This window comes from Mesoplodon bidens (assembly GCF_964165515.1).
Source record: "Mesoplodon bidens genome assembly, chromosome: 9".
In the NCBI taxonomy this organism is placed as follows: Eukaryota; Metazoa; Chordata; class Mammalia; order Artiodactyla; family Ziphiidae; genus Mesoplodon; species Mesoplodon bidens.
Window position 1 is genome coordinate 32,581,006 of NC_138166.1, and position 25,109 is coordinate 32,606,114.

Sequence of the window (25,109 nt, forward strand, 5' to 3'; positions counted from 1 at the left end):
CATTAATATTGCTATAATCAGTGTTCCACTCAAGACACATCACACAGAGCCACTGAGGTACCTGGAAGACGTTTGACAGGTCTCTCAGATTAAAGAGGTAGTGGAATTTAATGGCTGTGGGTAAAAAGGTGTGTGTCATCGTCTGATGGAATGCGATTGTTGCCTGTATCAAAGTGGGGCCGCTCCTGAGAACTGACGGACCAAATGCTTGCTGCTGGAAATGGAAATTCAGGATTTGGCTGTAGATGGTGTTTAGTGCATCCAGGGATGGAAAGTTGAATGCAAACACTGTGAAATGTCTCTGAAAAGAAAAACAAATATAAGAGTTGCATAAAATAGAAAATGTAATGGTACCAGTAGATTACAAAAAATGGGGGGGACCTTATTTTTTCAACTCTTCCTGTATCCATGCCCATTGCCATGTAACTTGGTAGTGCCTTCCACTCTGACTCTCAGACTTCCCATAATACTTGATCAAGGCAACAGAAGGAGGTAGAAGTAACAGGGTACCAGTCACTGTCAGAGGCTTGTGTGTTTCCACTTGCTGTCTTAAGGCTCTACCTCTGCAATGAATTCTACATGCCTGCCAAAGGATGAGAGACACATGACACGGAGCCACGTTGTCCCAATCACAATCACTCTAGCCAAAGCCACCCTGAGTAGCTGACAGTTAACTCCCCAACATGTGAACAAGTCCAGCCAAGATCAGCAGAGTCACCCGGCTGAGCTTCAAGTGACCGCTCATAAACTAGTAAACAACACTGACTGTTGTATGCTGTTGTTGTATGTACGGTGGTGGTGGTGATGATTATTTAAAAACTTACATGCACTCAGAAAACCTGAACGTAAATATTTACTGTAGCTTTACTCAGAATTGCCAAAATGTGGAAACAACCAAGGCATCCTTAAATAAGTAAATGGATGAACAAACCATGGTACATCCAGACAATGAGTATTATTCAGTGATAAAAAGAAATGAGCTATCAAGACATGAAAAGACATGGAGGAACCTTAAATGCACATTTAGGCTAAGTAAAAGAAGCCAGTCTGACAGGCGTAGAGAATGGACTTGAGGACACGGGGAAGGGGAAGGGGAAGCTGGGGCGAAGTGAGAGTAGCACTGACGTATATGCAACTGGATGTAAAACAGATGGCTAGCGGGAAACAGCTGCGCCGCACAGGGAGATCAGCTCGGCGCTTTGTGACCACGGAGAGGCGTGGGACAGGGAGGGTGGGAGGGAGACGCAAGAGGGAGGGGATATGGGGATATAGGTATGCATATGGCTGATTCACTTTGTTATACAGCAGAAACTAACACAACATTGTAGAGCAGTTATACTCCAATAAAGAGGTTAAATTTAAAAAAAAAGAAAAGGAAGAAAGAAGCCAGTCTGAAGAGGCTACATACTATATGATTCTAACTATACGACCCTCTGGAAAAGGAAACACCATAGAGACAGGAAAAGGATCAATGGTTGCCAGGGATTCAGCGGTGATGGGGTTGGGGCGGGGAGGGCTGAACCGGTGGAGTGCAGGAGATTTTTAGGACAGTGAAACTACTCTATGTGATACTTTAATGACCGATACCTGTAATTATACATTTGCCAAAACCCACAGAATGTGTAACACAAAAAATGAACCCTAATGTAAACTTTAGACTTCAGTTAATAATAACTTACCAATATTGGCTCATCAGTTGCAACAGATGCAGCACACTAATGCAAGGTGTTTTTGACTGGGTCACAGGGAGTATATGGGAACTCTCTGTACTTACAGCTCATTTTTCTGTAAACCTAAAACTGCCCTAGAAAGTCTATTAATTAAAATAAGCTTCCATGCATCACCAAATGTCCAGTAGAACCATACATTCTAATCTTTGCCCCAAAGCACTAAGAATCAAGATCTACAACGTGTGAGTATGACATTCAGGGGCTCTTTGGAGGAGAGCAGTATTCAACACCCTACCTGTAGTCTAGGATTGATAGTGAAACTGCCCACCATCGGATTCATGCAGGCAACATACTGACAGCTGTGGATTTCTTTAAGCATCACTTTCTGTCTATCATACCTGCAAGACAGAAAACAGAACCTTAAGTCCCAAACCTCAAAATGACAACAAACCCCACCAATCCATAAAGGACTTCACAAATTGTTTCTTTCGATCTTTACAATCGCTCTGTGACGTTGAGCTTGTTAGCCTACCTGAGAGACACGAAAACTAAAGCTCAGAAAACTGAAGACTACACGGCTCCTTTGATGCCAGAATCAACATATGGAGCCAAATCAATAGGTACTATTACTGCTTATTGATTCTCATGTGAGTCTGGCTAGAAACACCCACAGCAAGACTGGGGGATTGCAGACTGCAATGCCCAGATATTACCAGATAGTTACATCCCACAGAAAATGACAAGCTTCTCCTAAGTAACTGAGTGTGAGTTAATGCATTAAGGAGCTTAACGCTTAAACTAGACAGTTTACGTTTCTAAGATACTTTTCAAGCCACTTCTTCCAAAGATTCAAAGCAAACCTATTCCATTTAAGATGAGCAACAGGGGATGCAAAGTGAAGCCCAAAAAGTATCACAGAAAATGCTCCTCAGAAGAGGAAGAAACTGGGGTAATTCCATTTTTTTAAAAAACATCTTTATTGGAGTATAATTGTTTTACAATGGTGTGTTAGTTGCTGCTGTATAGCAAAGTGAATCAGCTATACATATACATATATCCCCATATCTCCTCCCTCTTCTCTTGTGTCTCCCTCCCACCCTCCCTATCCCACCCCACTAATTCCATTTTTAAATGTTTATCCATAGTCATAAGTAGATTTTGGTAGAAAATACAATACAGACAGTCGCTTACCAGTGACCATAATCAATATGCTGTCGAATCAGAGTGTGGGGCTGAACAGTGCCATATAAGTCCACTGCAGGCATATTCATGTCATCGATAAAATAAACCAGTCTTTTATTTCCTCCTGGACCATAGTTACGACCAGCTTTTTTCTCTAGAGGTTTCTCAAGAATTCCTGAAACCAATGTATAATTCTGTCCACCAAATAAAATGTAACCTTCTGCTTATATATAATAAAATATAAATATATTTATATATAAATATAAAATAGAACCTTAGTCCTTTTTTCTTGTTTTTTTTTTTTTTTTTTTTTTTTGCGGTATGCGGGCCTCTCACTGTTGTGGCTTCTCCCATTGCAGAACACAGGCTCCGGACGCACAGGCTCAGCGGCCATGGCTCACGGGCCCAGCCGCTCCGTGGCATGTGGGATCTTCCTGGACCGGGGCACGAACCCGTGTCCCCTGCATCAGCAGGCGGACTCTCAACCACTGCGCCACCAGGGAAGCCCCTTTTTTCTTGTTTTTCCTCATCCTCTCCCCATTTCACCCACTCTGTGGCTTCAAGTACCATTTCTCTGCAGTTTAATCCCAGAAACATGTCTCTGTTCACCACCTTCTATGTCACACTCTCCTCGAGCTCACCTTGACTCTCCTTTCCTAGAGAGTCAATATCTCCAGCGTGATGTCACACTGGCCATCACATCTGAGACCACACCATGGCTGACCTTTGCACCTTCCTTCCCTGTACCTACTGTAAAACACGAACCACTGCTGGTCCACCCAGAACCTGGTGAATCAGTCCTTCTTTATCAAAATAGAGTCTAGGGACAGCTCAAGAATTTCTCACACCTCTCTTCTTGGGCCATAGGGTGCAGAAGTACAAGAAAATACGGTATGTAGACGTTATCCTGCGTATACATCAAATTACATTTCTTCACATGCCTATCTGACTTTGTGCCGGTGTGTTCAAGAGAAAATCATGAGTATAGAAAATCTTGAACAGTGTGGATCTGAGATGTAGCATCTAATTACTTGCCTACTCTCTAAATGGACTATAAATAGCTTGAGGACGAGGAACTATATCATGCTCATCTCTGTATTCCTGATGACAACCACAACAAATAAGTAACTGTTAAATGAACAAAGGAATGAATGAATGAAGAAATATACAATGAATAAATTAACAAACCCCTCTTCCAAGCAGCATATCTGCATTTCCAAATGCTTGCTGGACATCAGTTCCTATTAGCCATTGGCACCCGGACGTTTGGCCAATAACATATACGCCTGTTCCCAAACTCAATTTAACATCTTCCCCACTCACAACCCATCTCTTCTTTTTAGCCTTCTGTGCTCCTGTTTATAGGATTAACATCTCCCAGTCAACCAGATGCAAAGCCTGAATTTAGTCTTTCCCTCCTGGTCCCTGATTGGCCCAACCACAGCCTGTACATGTCTCTTCCTTTTTGCCTTTCCCTCTACAACTCTAGTCCAGGGCACCATTTCATTTGGCTAGCACACTGCTCAAGGGGACTGGTCTCCCCACCACAGACTTCTCCTCCCAAAGCAGAGCTTGCATCTTGTCAGTTCCTTGCTCCCCATCAATGGCTCACCATTTCCTACCATATGAAATATGTTCTCTTCCACTTGCATCTCAGCCCTCTCTACAGTCACAGTGACCAGCCATCCCAGGTTGCCTGGGACGATCCCAGTTTTAGTACTACAAGTCCCATATCTTCCCAGTCTTTGGCAAAGTAGACAACTGGTCACTCCACCTATAACATAACTCCAACCCGCCACTCCAGCCTTTGCCCTATCTTCTGCCTGACCACTATGCTTCAGTCAACTTAGAGATTCAATTAATTGAATGTGTCCCACAATTTCCTCTCTTTCATGTCTTTGCTTAAGCTGATTCTTCTAGCCTAAGTCCCCTTTTTGCCTGCATACCATCCCATCTCAAAGGTCTGAAACCCTTTCTTTAGAGTACACTAGCTCTTTCTATTCCTCATGCTAATAGGCAATGTCTAAATCTATTCATGCCTGTATCCCTTCCAAGAATTAGCAAGCTGAACTTTGTTCAACTAGTGAAGTGCAGCCCTAGTCTTCCATTTACAAGCAATAAAGTGATCCCTTCTTCTGTGTCTGCAAATGAAAAACATGTATTGTACACAGTGTCTGGAGAGAAAGTAGATAAATCATACATATTTGCTAAAGAAATGAATGAAAAACTTCTGAGTCAGCTTTTTAACTGTTCCAGTCACAACGATGAAGAAGACAAACTTGATTAAGAAAGAGATTACAGAAAAATCGTTCTTGGCTGAGTTGATGTCCGTGATCAGAAAATATGTTATTAATCTTTACTGATAGAGCTGAGAAAACAGCAACAACACACACAACAAGAAAACACGTTCAGGGCAACAGGTTTCCTACAGTAGTGGACAGAAGGGAGTTCTGCTGCCCCCATACAGCACAGCCCCATTGCTGTGCTGGCCAGAGTGACAGAGTTACCACTGTCAGCTCTTTATATCGATATCAGTGCTTGTCTACTTCTCACATCTACTTCATGTGCCCTTCCAAACCCAGAATGCCCAAAATCTATGCGGTTCCTTTGATTATGCTGACACATGTATTCAACAGTTAAAAATTGTTCTCATAGCTCTTCTAAGATTTAACTAACAACCTGGGGCCTGTCATTTCATCAATACAATTTGAATGAACTTCCCCCTAAATCAATCCCTTACTTGAAAAGGTAACCAGTGCACTCTTCCTGGAGTATATTCTTTTGTTGCTAGGGCTCCGTGAAATTGATTAAAGCTAACCAAATGGTTTAGAGGCAAAGCAATGAACACTGTTGATGTAAATTCTTGCTGTTCTATATTCTATAGAGTAGTAACCCAGATAAAGCCAGGAGTGATATGGAAAGCCCAAAATCACAATATTTAAACAAAGGATATTTAGCCAGAATGGTGATAAGTAAAAATACATCCTAAGCAAAATGTCTAAAGCCTAGAAAAAGTAATCATTTCTTTGGGCTGCATGTTCTGGCCTTGACAGTTTCTGATCTCTTGTTTCTGAAGTATGAACAGGAGGAACACTTACTCTGCAGAGCTGCCGACGTTGTGTAGTAGTTGAAAGGCACATGGGACACGATATAAGCCTCGGAGAGACCTGCTAGTATGTCTCCTACAAAGACTGTTTTTCCCACTCCAGCATTTCCTACCAGCATCAGCGGCTGTCCTTTCTCAAGCAGCAACTCTATGAAATATTGAAGACGAGTTGTCTCTGATGTGTGAACCAGAACTCTCTAGGGGGAAAAATAGAATGAGAGAAAGATCAGAGAGAGAGGCATTGCAAAATTTTGTATCTGAACCAACATAGTCATTTTAGAATTGAGACCAAATGAATTCTTAGTTCTAAACAGCCAGTTAGGAGAGATCCCACTTAATTTCTTGTTTTGAATGATCAGTTCAGACATCACAGCTTGAGAAGAGCAGCTGGGTAGTGCCATCGAAGTGCCACAGCAGAAGCAACTGATTTATTTTTTCCAATTAAGAGCTAGCACCGAAGGCTCCCTATCACAGAATACCTACACTCTGCCTAACCTTGTGTTACACATACAAGGGAATGTAATAAATGCTTAAGAAACTGTCCACCACTCTTTAGGAGATAATAAAGCATGTGAAAAGCCAAGCCATATATAAAAAAAATTGGTAGCAATTCCTGGGCCCAATAAGATTAATGATTAATGTGCAAAATGATTAGGCACAATCCACGCTAAAGGAGTTCAGTGCAAGGAGAGACCAGCTTGGAGGAAACAGGCATTAAGTGAAATATTCACAAATCCAAAGCACTGCTGAAACTTACTGTGCATTGGTTTGTTAAAAATTCTCATAACATGTTTCTGTTTTGAAAATTGAATATTTATTTAGATGCTACATTGTTTCACCAAAAATTAGAGGTGGCTTACAAGAACACAATAAAACGAAGAATACAAATAAATAAAAGCCAGACTCAGGGAACAGAGACTAATATAAAAGATGAGGAGAAGGGGAAGCAGACACAGACACGCAGGAAAGAGAAGCCTGCATGGTGATTAAAGAGAATTGAATATGTCTTACATTTCTTGGTGGCCAAATTAAAAAGGCGATTAAAAAAACTACTTGCAGGATTTATATTGCCCATAAGAAAAACACATAAACTTTGTAATAAGGTTCTTCCCTACATGGTTAGCATATACTGACTGAGTATTTTATAGATCATTCAAGATCATCTTCATGATGATGAGCATTTCCTCTAGGACTTCACTTGAATTCAGTGATACTCTCAGGACCTGCTGAAAGGCACAGACTATTCTGTGCTACATTGAACAGTCCTAGATGACTTTTTAAAATTAGACTTGAGTTCTATAACATTTTTTTCCTTTCTTGCTGCTAGTTGTCATCCTTTGCTGTTTAATTTGGCTATTGATATTGGCTCTTTTGTCCACACATTAATACCAATAATTAACACCTACTGAGAGCTGAGTATGTGACAGGTATTATGCTGAGCCCTTTGCATGCATTGCATCCTGTGACACTCATAACAAACCTATGAGGAGAGTTTTGTTATCATTTCCATTTCAGAGATGATGAAGTTAAAGCTTAGAGAACATTCATAACTTGGCCAAACTCATAGGTGGTAGTACTTAGATTCAAACTCAAATCTGTCTGGAGCCTGCGCCCTATCTTACCTACCACACAGAACGCTCTGCTGAGCACGGACTGTATACACATTATCTGATGTCTTGCTACCTCTGTTTCTCCATATGTAAAAAGGCTAGTAACAGTCCCTGCCTTAGAAAATTGTCATAAGGATTAAATTAGTTAACCTATGGAAATAAAGCACTTAGAAAAGGTCCTGACTATTATAATGTCATATTAATATTTGCTACTATTATTGGCTCAATATGGTTCTCCTCTAAAATGTTAAGAGGCTTTTAGTCAAATAACCACATTTGGTGCATCTGTGTATAAAGTAAGACTATGAAGTCCTGATAGGTTCTCTGTTGAATAAAATGCATCACTGATAAGGTGCGTCAACCTTGTGATACCACTTTTTTGGTCGTGTGTGTGTGTGTGTGTGTGTGTGTGTGTTTCTTTTGGTTAAGTACAAATCCTCAGCTTTCAACCAGTTAGATAATACTGTTAGGTAGCTGAAGTCTAGACAGGCTGAGCTGAAACAGAGATGTCAATATCTATAAAGCAGATGGAGCAGAACTTGTTGGTTGCCTCCCAGAATCCATCTGTCCACTTCTTCCCTCCTGCCAGAGCCCCACTTTGTTCAAGTCTCTGCCCCTCCTGCACACAACCTGACTCCTGCAATGGTGTGATGATTGTCAGAGCTTAACCTCATTACCCGGGCCTGAGACTGGGTTAGAGGTGGCATGTGACCCCTGGTGAACTGGATACAGGGGGCAGTCTGCTCTGGGGCTTCTGCAAAAAGTTTCTTCAGTCTTAATAAAACATATGAGAAAGTCTTCTTTCCTTCTAACTTGTTTCCTTCAAACTCCTGGGACCACTAGAGTCACCTTGAGATCAGGAGGGACACCAGTCTTCAAGTGAGGCCAGTGTTAAGGCGAGAAGATCTGAATCCTTGGTGATATCACCAAGTCATAAGGCCTTCCTACCTCTGAATTTCTGCTTTGTAAAATGATAAGTTTCCTCCTGGTTAAGTGGTTATAGGGTGAAATGTGTCCTCCCAAAATTCATATGTTGGAGCCCTAACCCCAGAGTCACAGAATATGACTGTATTTGGAGATAAGGCCTTTAAAGAGGTGATTAAGTTTAAATGAGGCCGAGAGAGTGGGACTTAATCCAATCTGACTGATGTTCTTGTAGGAAGAAGAAATTTGGACACACTTCAAGATGGTGTCCAGGGATGTGTGTATACAGAGGAAGGACCATGTGAGGACACAGCAAGAGGTGGCCATCTACAAGCCAAGGACAGAGGCCTCAGGAGAAACCAAATCTACTAACACTTCAAACTTGGACTTCTAGCCCCTAAGACTATGAGAAAAATTAATTTCTGATGTTTAAGCCGCTCAGTCTCTGGTAGTTTGTCATGATATCCCTAGCACACTAATACAAGCAGAGTAGGCCCCTAATTCAAAATGACTGGTAAAACGGAAATGTGAATACAAAGAATACACATGGGGAAAATGCCATCATGTGAAGATTTGAGGAATGTTGCCACATTGCAAGGAACACCAAGATTTCCAGCAAACCACCCGAAGCTAGGAGAGATTTTCCCTTACAGCCCTCAGAAGGAAGCAATCCTGCTAACACCTTTATTTTCAACTTCTAGCCTCCAAAACTGTGAGACAATAAATTTCTGTTGTTGAAGCCACCTAGTTTGTGGTACTTGGTTACTGTAGCTCCAAGAAACTCACACTGGATTTTCTTTTATTTCACACTATCTGCCTCCTAATTAGTGTAGAAATCACCTATATGCATTTCATATGGCACTACTTGAAATAATAAGCTCCAAAATCAGTCAAAATGACATGATTTTGAGAAAGACATATAATGAAAAGTAAAACAGATTGAGGCAGAATTAGAAGATGGTTAAAGAATAACTTGATATATAAAAATGTAGGATAATTTATAAACAGTTAAAAGATGATAAAGATTCATTTAGATTTGTGAGCTGCCATGTGAATTTGAAAATATGAGTAAGAAGATCAAACATTCATTTTATGGCTTGAGGAGTAAAGGAAAGAAGTTATATGTGAAAAGCACTGTTTAAGAAATTCACACTAAGGTCAGAAATAAGACTCACTAAACTAATAGAAACAGGCTCCCAATTTTTATAAAATCACACAATTTTTCTAGGAAAATCTAAAGAAAGCTGTTACCACAGAATTAAATTGAAATAAATAAAAAAAAGAAGTTGTAGAAATATAGAAACCATCCCACTAATCATTCCTGTAACTTGAGATTCTTCTCTCCAAGGAAATATGTTATACGCTGACCATACCAACAGTAATTTATTGATCAGGGAGAGAAAAAAAGACTGCTCAAAAACAAACAAATAGGGCTTCCCTGGTGGCACAGTGGTTGAGAGTCCGCCTGCTGATGCAGGGGACACGGGTTCATGCCCCGGTCCGGGAGGATCCCACATGCCACGGAGCGGCTGGGCCCGTGAGCCATGGCCGCTGAGCCTGCGCCTTCGGAGCCTATGCTCCGCAACGGGAGAGGCCACAGCGGTGAGAGGCCCGCGTACCGCAAAAAACAAACAAACAAACAAGGCTCAAACCAGCATCATGTGGCTTGAAGAGCACTATGTTCCCCACACCTACCTGCAGAGGTGCCTCTGGATCCATAGTAAATTGGGGGATTTTATCAGCCCAAGGCAAGAATTTCTTAGTTTTGTGGTCCAGATAATAATCAAAAATTGTTCCCTGGGATGGAAACTTCACTGCTTTCATCTCTTTATGCCACCACTGACTGAATCCAGCTTGACAACCAGAAACCTAAGGAGAGCAAGAGAAATTCTTATTGCAGACTTAAGAGTAATTTTGAACACACAGAAAGCCCCTGCAAATCTGGCTGATCACACAGTGTCTGCAGTGTACAGACTCATAATTACAAATGGGATTGAGTAACTGACCCAAGAAAAAATAAATAACTAGAAGGAAGCTATAATGAATGACAATACCATCAAGGCAGAAAGCTATAATGGCCATATGTCCATCAGGTACAAATTTTCTGGAGTAATTATGAACTTAAAGAACAAGGTAAGCTTAGATGAACCTTAGATGACCCCGAGGTTATTCAATTCAATAATGGGCTATCATGCAAATCACCATGCTATAAGACAGTGGTTAGCAAATGGCGGTATTGATTTCTACCAATATCTCCATGAACTGAGGGTAAAATGAGGAAAGTAAGAACAAAGGAATACTTAAAAAAATTAGTAACATTATTGATTTAAATACTATTCTTTGAGCTTATAGCCTTCCTGGAACTTTGGGCATTAAAATATCCCTTCCTTTATAAAGCTATGGTGATAATAAATGGTCATTTTTTAAAAAATGCCCTTATTCAGAAAAGCAGACAGTTGGTAACCCTATTTCATTCCTCCAAATCATTACTGAAATGTTGCTGGTCTTTGAAATTGGAAATCTGAGAAGCTCTACCATGAGGGAAAGAACTTGGACTTGGTTTTCTAGCACAGCACAACTGAGTGGTCTAGCTGAAAACTCCACAAATTCCTGCCCTAGAAGAGAATCTTCCAGAGAAGATGACAGCGTAGGAAACAGGTTCTCCTTGCTAGAAGGTGCTTGTTTTTATACGATGACAGGTACAAGCCCTTTGCTGCTAGATTAGGGTTTGGAAAATGGAGGAGGGGAAATTCCAACTGTGTACTAGCAACTAACAACCCCTTCTGTATCTACAGGATGACCTGGCCTAGACTCTTACATCCACAGGATGAGCTGGCAAAGTGAGTTTTGGTGAACTCTAAAAACACTGCATGGTCCATTGCATTCAGCAATCTCACTTATCTAAGACTTCAACTCCCATTTTTCTCCAGAAGAATTCTTAAACTTGCTTTTACTTTGGTGTCCTTATGTCCGTGGACTAGGGCCCACTTTTTGTACGACACTATCTCACACACACAAATAGAGACAGACAGGATGGCTGGAGGATAGGAGAGTGTGGTCGGGGCTTAGAGGGGTGATCAGCCATAGCAGGAAGAGCTGGTCCCATCACTTTCCAAACAAGCCGAGCTCATATTCCTACCCACCACCACTCATATGTCAGTGAGTTTAGGTTCATTTCAGTTATGTTCAGATTGGTGTCATGAGATTTTTTTTATCACCCTATAAAAGTTGGTCTGAAATCAAGTTCATTCAGAAGGTATTCCTTATCTGGCACCATTCTCTGTAGGCAGGATACATACAACTTTCTACTTTACATTAAAATTTGCTTCACCTAACCGCTACATCAGCAAAGTGGTTTTGATGACACATTTTGAATCATTCATTCACTCACTGAAATGCATTTTGTTCTATAGTGGGGAAGAAAACAAACAGGGTTTCTGCCCTCATAGAGTTTATGGGAAAGAGAAAGGGGGAGTCATGAGGAAGCATGGTGCGAGCAGAGGTGAAGCCAATAAAAAGACAAATAAACAGGCTCCTTGAAAGTCGACGCTGCTGGAAGTGAGAGAAATGGGTGAATCTATTTTAACTGGATGTTCAGGGAAGCCATCTCTGAGAACAGGCACATATTAGAGAGAAGACCATTCCAGGAAGCAGGAAGAGGTCAGCATTTGCAAATATCTTATGGTACGAAACAACCTGTGTTCCAGAAACTGGCCGGTGCAGCTGGAAGGGAGAGAGGGGAGGGAGCAGCAGAGGAAGAAGTAGGGAGAGAGGCAGCGCCAGATCCAGAGGCCGTGTAAAGAGTATTACATTTTAACGTTTTATCTTAAAAGCAATTAAAGTGTTGTAAACTCAGTAGTGTATCATATAACCCAATTTACATTAAAAAAAATCACTCTGGCTGCTGAGTGAATAATAGATTATGGGGCAAGTATAGAAGCAGAAAGACCAGTGAGGAGCTTACTTCAGAAGCCAAGTGAGAAGGGATAACGGCTGTTTATAGAAGGCTCAGGGAGGGTTGATGGGTGACCAATTTTGGAAGGTGTTTGCAATAGCCTGGGTTAAGAACACAGGTTCTGAGTCAGTCTGCTGCAGCTTGAACTTGCCTCAGACATTAGTTAGCCATGTTCCCAAGCAGGCTAACTTATCTAAGTTTCAGTTCCTTTTTTGTAAAAGAAGAAGAATAGTTGTACCTATATAGACAGGTTTTATTTTTTTGAAGATTCAGCGAGCTAGACTATTAAGAGCCCTGAGCACGTTCCCTGACATACAGTAGGCACCCAAATTTGTTGAATAAAAGGCTATCCTAGACTCTTTCTTGGGTCTGTTTCATTCATGTTTCCAACTTCATAGCCTTTCTTTTGAATGCTTCACAGTTAAAGTCTTTTTGAAAATTTAAAGATGATGATGATGATGATGATGATGATATCAACTATTAATTGGGGAAAGAGTGTCTGGGAGAGGAAGGGGACCATGTGATGCCCAGCTGCTGGCTTGAATAACTGGCTGGAAGGCTGCCAGGTTGGGAAACTGCAAAGACGAAAAGAGGATCAGCTGGGAGGAAGGTGAGCTGTTATGATCAGGAGTAGAAAGATCTCAGCTGTCAACCTCCTACTCATGTGATTTTACCTGGTTGTATGCCCTGGAAAAGGAAAACCCTTCTGGAGAACACTGGAAAAAAGACAAAACCCATGAGGTTTTGGGGGAGAGGGGGAGAGAGGGAGAGTCTGCATGTGGTCTCCATGAAGGAGAAATCCACACATATAAATTTTGCCTTTGAGAAAAACCATGTGAAGTCACCCAATATTCTCACTCAGGTAACAGAGGCTATATTCTTTAGAAAGCACTTGGAGATTACTGAAGGAAATGTGGCTTCTGAGAAGGGTCAGAATAAGATATAGAATGCCAAGTGAATGCCAGATTTATTTATAGATATAATTTATGGTAACCTAGTGACAAGAAGAGGAACTGGCCCACAGGTTATAGCAACCATGGATTTTAGAACCTACAGTGAGTAAACCAAGAAATTTGGGTCATTCTTGGCTGTGATGCCTTCCAATTTAAACTCCCTGTTTACAGCTGGAAACACTTAGGGAAGCCTGGAAGACATATGCTATCTATTTTTAATTCAAAGATTCAGAGGTACCCATAGAAGCACTACAACCAGGAGAGATCCTAGTGTACCATGGATGGCTTGTGGAGAGAGAGATACATGAGTGGGAATCCTGATGTCACCATTTCCCATCAGTCAAGTTACTTTGCCTCTCTGAGCTTTACTTTATCTGCACAGTGAGGATACCTTGAAGAATTATTGTAAAGATTACATGAAAAAATCTATACAGAGAGGTGCATGGGAGAGATTAGATGTGCAAATTTCTAAAGGTGAAAAACTCCCACTTTGTACTTCGGCAAGTCTAAGCAGTTTGTGTGTGGTACATGTCGTGTGTGTGGGCGTGAGCACACGTATGTGTGTGTGTGTGTGCACATCTATGCAAGTTCGTATCTCAAGTGTTTGCCCAAAAGAACTCAGAAGCCACAAACGGACTATACTAGCAATGCTGTGTAGGAATGATAGCTTCACTTTAGGCTGAAGGAAACAACAATGGACAGGAACCAGCCTGAGGTTGACTATTAATCACAACCATTACCCTAGGAATCATGTGTGAGACCACTTAGAGGGTAAGAGGACTAGAGACCTGGCAACCAATTTGAATGTTATTATGTGCTGTGGATTGAATTGTCTCCCCACCAAAATTCATATGCTGAAGGCTTAATCCCCAATGTGGTGGTATTTGGAGATGGGGCCTTTGGGAGGGGATTATGTTTAGGTTAGTGACTTTACAAGAAAAGACAGAAGAAAACTTTTTATCTTTCTGTCTCTCTGCCATGTGAGGACACAGAAAAAGGTATCCGTCTGCAAGGCATGAGGAGGGTCCTCGCCAGAACTCAACCGTGCTGGCACCCTGAGTTTGGACTTGCAGCCTCCAGAACTGAGAGAAAGTAAATTTCTGATGTTTAAGCCACCCAGGCTATGATACTTTGTTATGGGAGCCCAAGCCAAAACAATGTGGTAGCCCACAACAATCTAAAGATGATACACTCCTGAATTAAGGCTGTAGGGATAGAGAAGAGGGGACAGATGTGACAGCTATTTTCTAACTGAAAGGATCTGATGGCCATGGGATGCAGAAATAAGATGATGTCTCCCAGGTTTTTAACTAGAGCAACTGGGAGAAATGCATCACTGAGGAAAAGATGAAAGAGGAAGAGCAAATATGGGGGTGGGGCAGATGAAGCACCCCGTGTCAGGCACACTGAAACACTGCTGGTATTGACATGGAACCTTGAATTCAGAAGACAGATCTGATGGAAGGCTATGGATTTGACCTTATCAGCCAAAGAGAGCACCACCAGCCTGAATGAGCTTGCTGACAATGTACAGGCTGAGGAGAGAATAGGGCAAGTAGGACAGATTTATGATAATATACATTTTTAAAAACCCCACAGGGATCACATAGAATAATATTTCCCCCCAAATAAAACTGGTTCTATAAACGATTTCTACACATACCTGATCTTGTAGTAGAATACCTCCAAATGCCCAGATACAAGCAAAGACAAAATAGACCTCATAAACCTCCTTCGGGCTGTCAGAAGGTACATTTTCAGGAGTCAACAAACATTCCAAAAGAGTGCAAATAGTCTAAAGAAAAAGAAAAAGCCATTCTTTCAGGGAAACTTTTTTTAAAACAGTGAAGTAAGTTCACAGGGCTTATTAACAAATCCACTGTACCCTTAAGAGATTCTGTGATTTTTCCCCGTTCTGTGATTTGCTACCCCGTGAGACACAAAAATGGCGGTCTTGGGTTTCTGAGTCAGCGGTGGACATCCTTGGCCACTTTCAACCAAACTAATCTTCTAGGTAACAATAAACTGTTAAAAAAAAAACCCTATTATCATAAATCCTCCAATAATCACTGTAATAAAGAGAAATACATAAAACCAAAAAGAAAAAAATAATGGAGATATAGCTGGGCTGTCTTTTTTATAAATAGGGAATCATATTACTACATACTACACATAGTGGGTATATTCTATAGACCACTTTCTCACTTAAAAACAAACTAAAGGCATTTTTCCTTTTCCGTAAGGGTTGCCCTACAATATCACTGGGAATGAAGGCACTAGATGGAAAGGCTATGCAACCATTTCCCACGGTTTGACATTTAGATAACCCACTTTCCCTTAGTACTTTGGCAGCTGTTTGCCCCACCTGTTGTCATAAATTTAGAAAGTTGGACGGACAGCCTTAGCCTGTGGCATTTATTAGGCAGGACACTAAATTTAACCCTGGAAGAAATGCTGTTCAGGAACTTCCTCTTCACCTCCAGGTGAAACGGCTCTATTGGTCTGAAACACACTCCGTGTCCAGGGCAATCAGGTCAGTAAGGAGGGAACATGGCTGCTGCAAACACCTTTGTCATGTGAAATCATAACCATAATGAACATGTTTTTGAGCTAGTTCTCTAAAGCAGCAGTCCCCAACTTTTTGGCACCAGGGACCGGTTTCGTGGAAGACAATTTTTCCATGGATGGCAGGGGCAGTGGGGGGGATGGTTCAGGAGGTAATGTGAGCAATGGAGGGGGAGCAACGGGGAGCGAGAGGCAGATGAAGCTTCCTCGCTGGCCCGCCGCTCACCTCCTGCTGTGTGGCCCGGTTCCTAACAGGCCATGGGACCAGTACTGGGCTGAGGCCCGGGGGTTGGGGACCCCTGCTCTAAAGCACAAAAATGGTTGTCATGAGTTAGTACTTTCATAGACCCTCAAAACTCATGATACCCTTCCCCCAGTTTTTGGAGGCAGCAGGAGATTTTGATCACTATCATACACACAGCTACGGAAGCTATAACAAAGCATGTCATGTGTGTGCCTCTCCTTCCCAACCATGAGAGGTGGGGAAAATCCATGGTAACATGGAAGATGGGTCCTGGACATAATTTGGAAATGTTTTCAAAATTTAAATAGTTGAGCGCCTGTTATATTTTTTCAGTCTCTCTTGATTTCCATTATTTTATATTGTGCCATGACTGCCAATTTAAAATAATCTTCTAATGGAATAAAACTCACCAATTTGTTATCAAGAAAAATAATGTAAAACTCTGAGGCTTTGCTATTCCTGAGTAGAAGACATGTAAGTCTAAGGAACTGTTAAAATCAAAATGAAAAAGACTGAAAGGTCTGAATATGACATTATCCACTGATTTGAACATGCTGATAACTCACCTGATTTTTTGTTTTCTCCCAAACACAGTACTTGGAAAACATTTTAAGCTCTGTGCCAGCAATTAATAAAATCATACCTTGGTGTATATTCTGAATGAGTTAAAACACCTTACCAAACATAAAGCAAAAAAGTTTCATATATTGGAAAACATAGTACATTAATTTCTTAAAGTAGCCTTTTAAAAAGAATGAAATAATGCCATTTACAGCAACATGGATGGACCTAGAGATGATCATATTAAGTGAAGTCAGACAAAGAAAGGCAGATATCATATGATATCACTTCTATGTGGAATCTAAAATATAACACAAACGAACTTATCTATGAAACAGAGACAGACTCAGACATAGAGAACAGACTTGTGGTTGCCAAGGGGAAGTGGGGCTGGAGGGATGGACTGGGAGTTTGGGATTAGCGGATGCAAACTAGTATATGTAGAATGGATAAACAACAAGGTCATATTGTATAGCACAAAGTATATTCAATATCCTGTGATAAACCACAGTGGAAAAGAATATGAAAAAGAATATATATACATACATATATATGTGTATATATGTGTGTGCATATACACATAACTGAATCACTTTGCTGTATACCAGTATGTATAACACAACATTGTAAATCAATTATACTTCAATAAAAATACGGTAGTCTTCTTAAGCTATCCTCTTGTACACTCATTTTTGTCTCAAATTTTGTCCTTATAAGCAATCACTGCAAAGAGACGACTTTATACAACAGCAGCCAAAAAAGGAGGTAAGGATAAAATGCCATTTCTGAGTACTACAAAAGGAGGAAGTGAGAGCAAAAATCATATTAATTCCTACTGACTTATTTTCACACTACTCTTGAGTGAATAAGTTTGCACCAGAGAAACACAAATACACAAGTCAAGTTGAGAAGGAACTCGATACTTGCTTTTTTGCAAGTATTACACCAGAGGACGTCTAATTAGGCTAACCACAAAATTAATTCATTATGAATAAATTCAGACCTGCTTTCAGAAATAAATTATACCTCAGATAATTACTGTTGAAGACTATCGTTTTCTTAATTGGTGTGTGAATTATCCGAAAACCTGAACTTTCTCTTCTTATTAGGCTTGTGACTATTTCTAATTTAGCTTCAAACAAATTCTGTACCATAGTAACTTCACGGTAACAAAGTACTTCAAAACCAATTTTGCTCCTAAAGAGACACAAGTAAAGGTTTCTAACTGTAAACCTTCTGTGAAGTTTTAGACTTGTAAAGCCTGGGGAGAGTTATTCTTCACGCTGAGATGAAGATCACAACCTTCATTTCTGTGTGCTGTGAATTATTTTCATTTCCTGCCATGACAATGTATCATATATACTCTTCACTCTAACCAGCTGTCTCACAATGAGGATCAGAAAAAAAAAATCTATCCCTGAAATACTATGAACTAGACTGACCTGACTTGAGGACTATTTTTGGGAGGGGGAGAAAAGAAAGGGAAGAGAGAGTGGGAGGCCTGGCAGGGTGGTGCCCGACGAGGTGGAGTTCAGAAGCTTTATCTTACTCACCAGCCAACATCTGTAATTGCATGAATTTTTTGTATTCAAAAACAACACACTGAGCACCTTCTCTGGGCCAGTTACTTAGGAAACAGAAAAATAAATGAGGCTGTTACTATCCTGTTCTTCTTATTCCACGCAAATATACTTGGGAAGAACACAATGATTCAATAATGTATTTGGCACCTACTATGTGCTTGGCATTATGAAAATCTCTGGAGATATAAAAATGGTAAAAGGTGGCTTCAGTCCTCTGGTTCACAGTCTTGTGAAAGAAACAGACCACAAACCCAAATGGTCATAGCATGTGATAGACGTGTGATAGAGGATTGCAAAAAGCACTGGGGAACACGGGGGCTGGGGTGGGGGAGGGTTGGAGCAACCTAACCATTCCAGAAACCATTGCATCTTTTTGAACAAGCAAGAACTTCTATTCTGATCAAGCCACACTACCACGTCAGGACTAGAGTGTGAAACGGTGTGACCCAGGACAAACCTGCACCAGGCTGCTCTCTGGAACTGAAGTGATGGTTTTAAAGCTTGTTCTCAGCTTATCCAAGCACGCAGGAATGTATTTATCAAAAAGGATCGTTAAATTGGCCTTTTCTGACTGATGCTGCCTTCTGTCTATCCAACTGGCCACATACCTGAGAAAGAACACAGAAAAGCTTTTATGGACACCGGGCTTGAAAAGCAAAATTCCACCAACTCAAAAGCTTCCCCCTTCAACACAGCTTGGTCCAACACTTCAGGGACACGTTGAGTGGGTTCATTCTATTTTTCAAATGGCAAATATTTTAAAATGACCCTTTAAAAACTTGTTTTAATGGCCATTTTTACCTTAATGAAAAGAATGTAAAAGAAACTCCTAATAGCACTTAGAAACCCAACATAATAGACAGTAAGTAGGCCATTACTGAGCATTTATAAGGAAGTACAGTTTGTCATTTCCTAGAGGACTGAAACTATTTTCAGAGGGTAAGCTTTACTTATGAAAACAGCTTGGGATTTTTCTTGATGAAAACTGGCATCAATTACTTAGTAATGAGAAATCAGTTACAAATAAAAAGGTGAAAATTCCATAGGGGCTATTTCCAAGTCCCTCCTTGTTCACTGGACTGAATATAACTCTAACCTGATAGCTGCTAATGTGGTTCCAGTAAGTGGCTCTAAAATGGTATCTCACACTTGGGTACCTGTGTATGAATCTGAAACTTATAAAATGTTACCAATTTTGATACATTCATATCTCTAACATATTAATAAAACACTACTTATCAATAAAAGGAAACATGACTTAGTAGCACCCACCGTAGTCGCTGGAAAGAAACTGATATGACATGGAAAAACAACTGCTCAAAGAGTTCTCATCAAATAGGAAGCAGTGATCACAAATACATATAGCTGCCACCAGAGACGCAGTGCGACCAGACCCATGACAGCTACACCTTGCTTTAAGCAAATCAGGTTTCATATTTTTAATATCAGAAGAAATTAAGGCGAGATGATTATCTTAGAAAAGGCTCCCTTTGATATTCACAAGCCTTCACAATAGGGTTTTATTAAATATTCAACTACCTATACACTACTGCTAGATTTATAAAATATCTACTGTCAAAACTTTTTCAGGTCCAAGAGGAATGATTTTCAGCTGAAGTCCAGTCGCATGATGGTAACTGAGAGACCACTTCTGGTGCTCCATGAGTTGCATCCAGTGGGCACCATGGAACAATGGAATGCAGGGGTTAGGTAGTGGGAATGAAGGCCACACCTACCACTCAGCTACTCATTTTACTCTTCATAAGCTGTCAGAAGTGGAATCTTAGTATCCAGAGCTTATTGCGGGGAGGGGGAGCAGGGGAGAGAACTGTTTAGGGAGATGGAGCTCTAAGACTGCTTGGGTCTTTATCCATTTTTTAACTCTGTTACCTTGGGCAAGTCAGTTAACCTCTCTGTGCCTCAAGTTTCTCATCTGTCAATGGAGATAATAATGAAATGCACTTTCTAGGGTTGTTCTGAGCAGCAAACGAGTTCTCATGTATTAAGTGCTTACATTAACATCTGGCATATAACAAATTCTCAATCAGTGCTACTCATTAGCACAGAGTTGGTGGATTTGGGAGAACTGGGAGAACTGGGTTCGGATCCTGGCTCTGCCTCTCTGATCATTGCCTAAAGACAGTATGTTCGGTAGGGCTTAAGAGTTGGTAGGCAGTGCCCTGATGCATGTAACAAATTCTACCCCTACTCCCCACCCCTGTCTTTGGTCTCTGTGGGGTCAGAAGGCTGTGCAGGGGTAACTAGGAGCTGCAGTGTCAACACAGCCCCAAGAGGCGGAAGTGGTCTTTGCACTTAGGGGACATGTAATAGCTACTTCATTGACCCACGTCGGCAGTAGCCGAAGTCTCAAAAAGGAGAGCCGACCAGGCCCACGAGCAAATGATGCTGTTGTACCAATTACGTCCACAAATAAGAAAGTGAGTTCAATCAAACCAGGAGACGTGGTAAGAGCTGATCCTGACCGGGGGAAAAAAAACAAACAACAAAAATGACCTCTGCTAGAGGTCAATCAAGCACACCACACAGCATTGGAAGTAAAAAAAAAAAAAAAAAAAGTCTGTATTGTTAAATATGGACAGTTTTAAATTTCATGCATAAATTACTGCTAAATTTAGTAAACATTAAAAGACAGCAAATTATCTTCAGCAATGGCAAAAACTGAAGCTATATTTTTGTATTGTTGGCAATTCCTTTCACCTTACTTCGTATAAAAGTTTCTCATGATTTTTAAAAGATGCTGTAGATTTGAACATAGCCAAATGAAACACACTGCTATCATACAACATACAAGTGAAAATATCATACTTATTTATTCCTTACCTACATAAGTGATCACCCACATTGCTGCCCCTGCCTCAGGAAATAGCTACATTGTGATGCCTTAATGCATCATCTTAATGCCAACGTCTAGGTCACTAACAGAGAATCTTTGGCTCATCAGTGCTTGCAAATATATTCCATATAAGCAGCTGTGTTGCTCTTCTTCCTTCTCTAGAACTGCTATAGGCACATTACAGGAAGTCTAAAGTCCAGCAGTTTAGAAACTATATAGGTAGCCAAAGTCTTCAGGCTTCTGAAGGCTTTTTTTATTTATTACTCTGTAGTCTGCAGTTGGAATCCTGTCATACAGGATAGCAGGAATTCATCAGAGTTCTCTATAGTTTGCCCCTCACAGCTACAGCTGGGTTTTCTATTATTCACAGTGGCCTGGAAAATAGCAGAAGTTAAAAGGACCCACAGATCAGGAGTGTACACTGATGATTTCTGAATCTGTATGTTTACACATATAAACAATATCCAAAGATGAAAGGATGGGATTGCAGGGGTAGAAGACAACAAGCTTATCCGATGCAGGTGAGAGAACAAGTGAGACAAAGGCAAAAGAATATTTTTAGCTAAATTATTAGAGACATACAAATCAAAACTACAATGAAGTACCACCTCACACTGGTCAGAATGGCCCTAATTAAAAAGTCTACAAATAATAAATGTTGGCTAGGACAGGGAGAAAAGGGAACTCTCCTACACTGTTGGTGGGGAGGTAAATTGGTACAGCCACTATGGAAAACGGTATGGAGGTTTCTCAAAAAACACTAAAAATAGAACTGCCATATGATCCAGCAATCCAACTCCTGGGCATATATCAGGAAAAAAATATAATTCGAGGGGCTTCCCTGGTGGCACAGTGGTTGAGAGTCCGCCTGCCGATGCAGGGGACACGGGTTCGTGCCCCAGTCTGGGAAGATCCCACATGCCGCGGAATGGTTGGGCCCGTAAGCCATGGCCGCTGAGCCTGCGTGTCCAGAGCCTGTGCTCCGCAATGGGAGAGGCCCGCGTACCGCAAAAAAAAAAAATATATATATAGATATATATATATAATTCGAAAAAATACATGCACCCCTGTGTTCATAGCAGCACTATTCACAATACCCAAGACATGGAAACAACCTAAATGTCCACTGACAGGTGAATGGATAAAGAAGATGTGGTATATATATACAATGGAATATTACTCAGCTGTTAAAAAAAGAAAGAAAGAAATAATGCCATTTGTAGCAGCAACATGGATGGACCTAGAGCTTATTATACAAAGTGAAGTCAGTCAGAAAGAGACAAATACCATATGATATCACTTATATGTGGAATATAAAATATGACACAAATGAACTTATCTATCAACACAAAATAGAAACAGACTCATAGACACAGAGAACAGACTTGTGGTTGCCATGGGGGAGGGATGGATTGGGAGTTTGGGATTGGCAGAGGCAAAGTATTATATATATATATGTATAACTTAATCACTTTGCTGTATACCTGAAACTAACACAACATTGTAAATCAACTATATTTCAATAAAGTCAATTTTTTAAAAAGGAGTATTTTCAGCTAAAGTAATAGAGAAAGAAGTATGATCTCAAGTTGTGGCTACCAAAAGTTATCTTCCAGGAATCAGACAAAATTCCAGAAATACTCCTGCATTTTCCTATCATTATGTACAAGCCATGCGATACAAAGTTTGGTAGATCTCACTTTCACTTATGCTCACTTTAAATAATTTAAATAATTATAAATGAATTTAATTCATTACCTGTTTGTTTTTCCCTTTCTGTGCATCTTATTCTTTTCTACTAGAAAAACTTCTCACTGATCATAATCTTCAGAAATTTTCTTCTAACCCCTGCTTTCTCTATTATCTCAAGATCTCAACAGACATATATGAACTGTCTAGGATTCTTCCAGTAAACTTACTTAGAACTCAGAATTAAAATAGTATTTGATTTCTAGAACTAGTCACATAATGATGTGATTTTAAGGATGTTGTTTGACCTCATACCTGTAAAATGTGGACATAAAATTATGCTTTTAAATAGCTCAGTGAATTTTAACAAAAATATTCCAAGTAGCTTAAGCAATAATGGCACTCTATTTAGTCCCACAGAGATACTATGAACCCCACAGAGATACTATGAACATAGTATTTCATAATCTCTTCTATCCAAAATATCTTATCAGTTCCCATAATATGAATTAAGAAAATATATTTCCTAACTCTGTTCACTGAAAGGTCTAGAAGCAATGACATACCAGTGGCAATGAGCCCTCCTAGCATCCCTATCTTGGATTCTAAATATCACTCCTTATACAAAAAGCAGTCACTTCCAGCTCCTTAGAGGAATGGGTGAAAGAAGCGTAGGGGAAGTAAAGTCTGAGATGAGCCAGAAGCATCTGCATTAGCCAGAAAGCAAAGTGCTCAAAGACTTAGAAGAACAAGTACAAAGGAACATGCAAGGGGCTGGCTTGAAGGGGGTCCTGCTGGCAATATTTAGGGCAACTTGAGCATGCAAAAGAATACTGTTGGCAATGAATCATAACCCATTGAACTAAGACAAAAGGAGCCATGAATAGAAAATGACACTCCTCAAAAAGAAAAAAGGAAGGGGGGAGAGTGAAAAAGAGAGAGAGGAAGGAAGGAAGGGAGGAAGGAGAGTAGAAGGGGAGAAAAAGTTCTTTACTAAAAATGTCACCTAATATATGGAGACAGAAGGGTTGACCCACTTTGTAACCACCAATGGGTTATTCTTCGAAATGTCTGGCTTGTTCTCTTCAAAACTGTAAATGTCATGAAAGAAAAAGGTGGGTAGATATTCTAGATTAAAGGAGAAAACAGAGATATGTAGATGCAATGCATGGTCCTTGTTTTGATGCTGGATTTTTTTTTAAAGCTACAGAGGAAATTCCCAGGGTAGCTGGGAAATTGTGAAAAATTACTGTTTTTTTTTTTTTTTTTTGCAGTGTGTGGGCCTCTCACTGTTGTGGCCTCTCCCGCCGTGGAGCACAGGCTCCGGACGTGCAGGCTCAGCGGCCACGGCTCACGGGCCCAGCTGCTCCGCGGCATGTGGGATCTTCCCAGACCGGGGCACGAACCCGTGTCCCCTGCATCGGCAGGCGGACTCTCAACCACTGCGCCACAAGGGAAGCCCTACTGTTTGTTTTGATAGTATTTTATCAAAGATGAATTTCCTAGGTATGTTAATTGAATTATGTTCACGTAGGAGAATACCCTAGTTCTTAGGAGAGAGATGCTGAAGTACTTAGGGATGAACTGTCAATGTCTCCAACTTACTTTCAGATAATTCAGCAAAAATAAATAAAAGTAGAAAATATAGGGGACTACCCTGGTGGCGTAGTGGATAAGGCTCCGTGCTTTCAATGCAGGGGGCCCGGGTTCGATCCCTGGCTAGGGAACAAGATGCCACATGCATGCCGCAACTAAGAGTTCACATGCTACAACTAAGGAGCCCACTTGCTGCAACTAAGGAGCCCGTGAGCCACAGCTAAGACCTGGTGCAACCAAATAAAAAAATAAATATAAAAAATAAAATATATGTCTCTCTCTGCCTGTGAGAGGGAGTCTATGTACAGCCAAAGGAAATTAAATTGGGTAAAACTGTAAAAATTGATGACTGCAGGAAAAGAGTGCATGGTTGGACAACGTATTACCTACTACCTTTTCAATTTTTCTATATTTTTGAACACTTTTGAATTAAAAAGTCAGGGAAAATTGAGACAGATACTGGTTTGGGAAATTAGGTTGATAACTATATTGATCTCAGAAGGTAATTAGGGATTAAATGAATCAATACATGTAAAGCTATCACATTTTTAATATTATGACATTAAAGTAAGGTAATAAATTATCCAATAAATATGGAGTTAAAAATATACCACCCC

The 25,109-nt window shown here is 40.5% G+C and overlaps 1 protein-coding gene across 2 annotated transcripts in view; it reads right to left on the reverse strand.

Annotated features, from left to right (window-relative positions):
* The window catches only part of DNAH11 (dynein axonemal heavy chain 11), a gene marked incomplete at its 3' end in the record, with an annotated part of 314,796 nt that overhangs the window by 135,713 nt on the left and 153,974 nt on the right, over positions 1-25,109 (reverse strand). For both annotated transcript variants that reach the window (XM_081244744.1, XM_081244745.1), the window contains exons 43-49: positions 18,811-18,961; positions 15,064-15,195; positions 10,188-10,361; positions 5,951-6,155; positions 2,862-3,027; positions 1,966-2,068; positions 62-301 (exon numbers count right to left, since the gene is read on the reverse strand). In XM_081244744.1, coding sequence (XP_081100870.1) covers positions 62-301; positions 1,966-2,068; positions 2,862-3,027; positions 5,951-6,155; positions 10,188-10,361; positions 15,064-15,195; positions 18,811-18,961 — 1,171 coding nt within the window. The remainder of the gene's footprint in view (positions 1-61; positions 302-1,965; positions 2,069-2,861; positions 3,028-5,950; positions 6,156-10,187; positions 10,362-15,063; positions 15,196-18,810; positions 18,962-25,109) is intronic.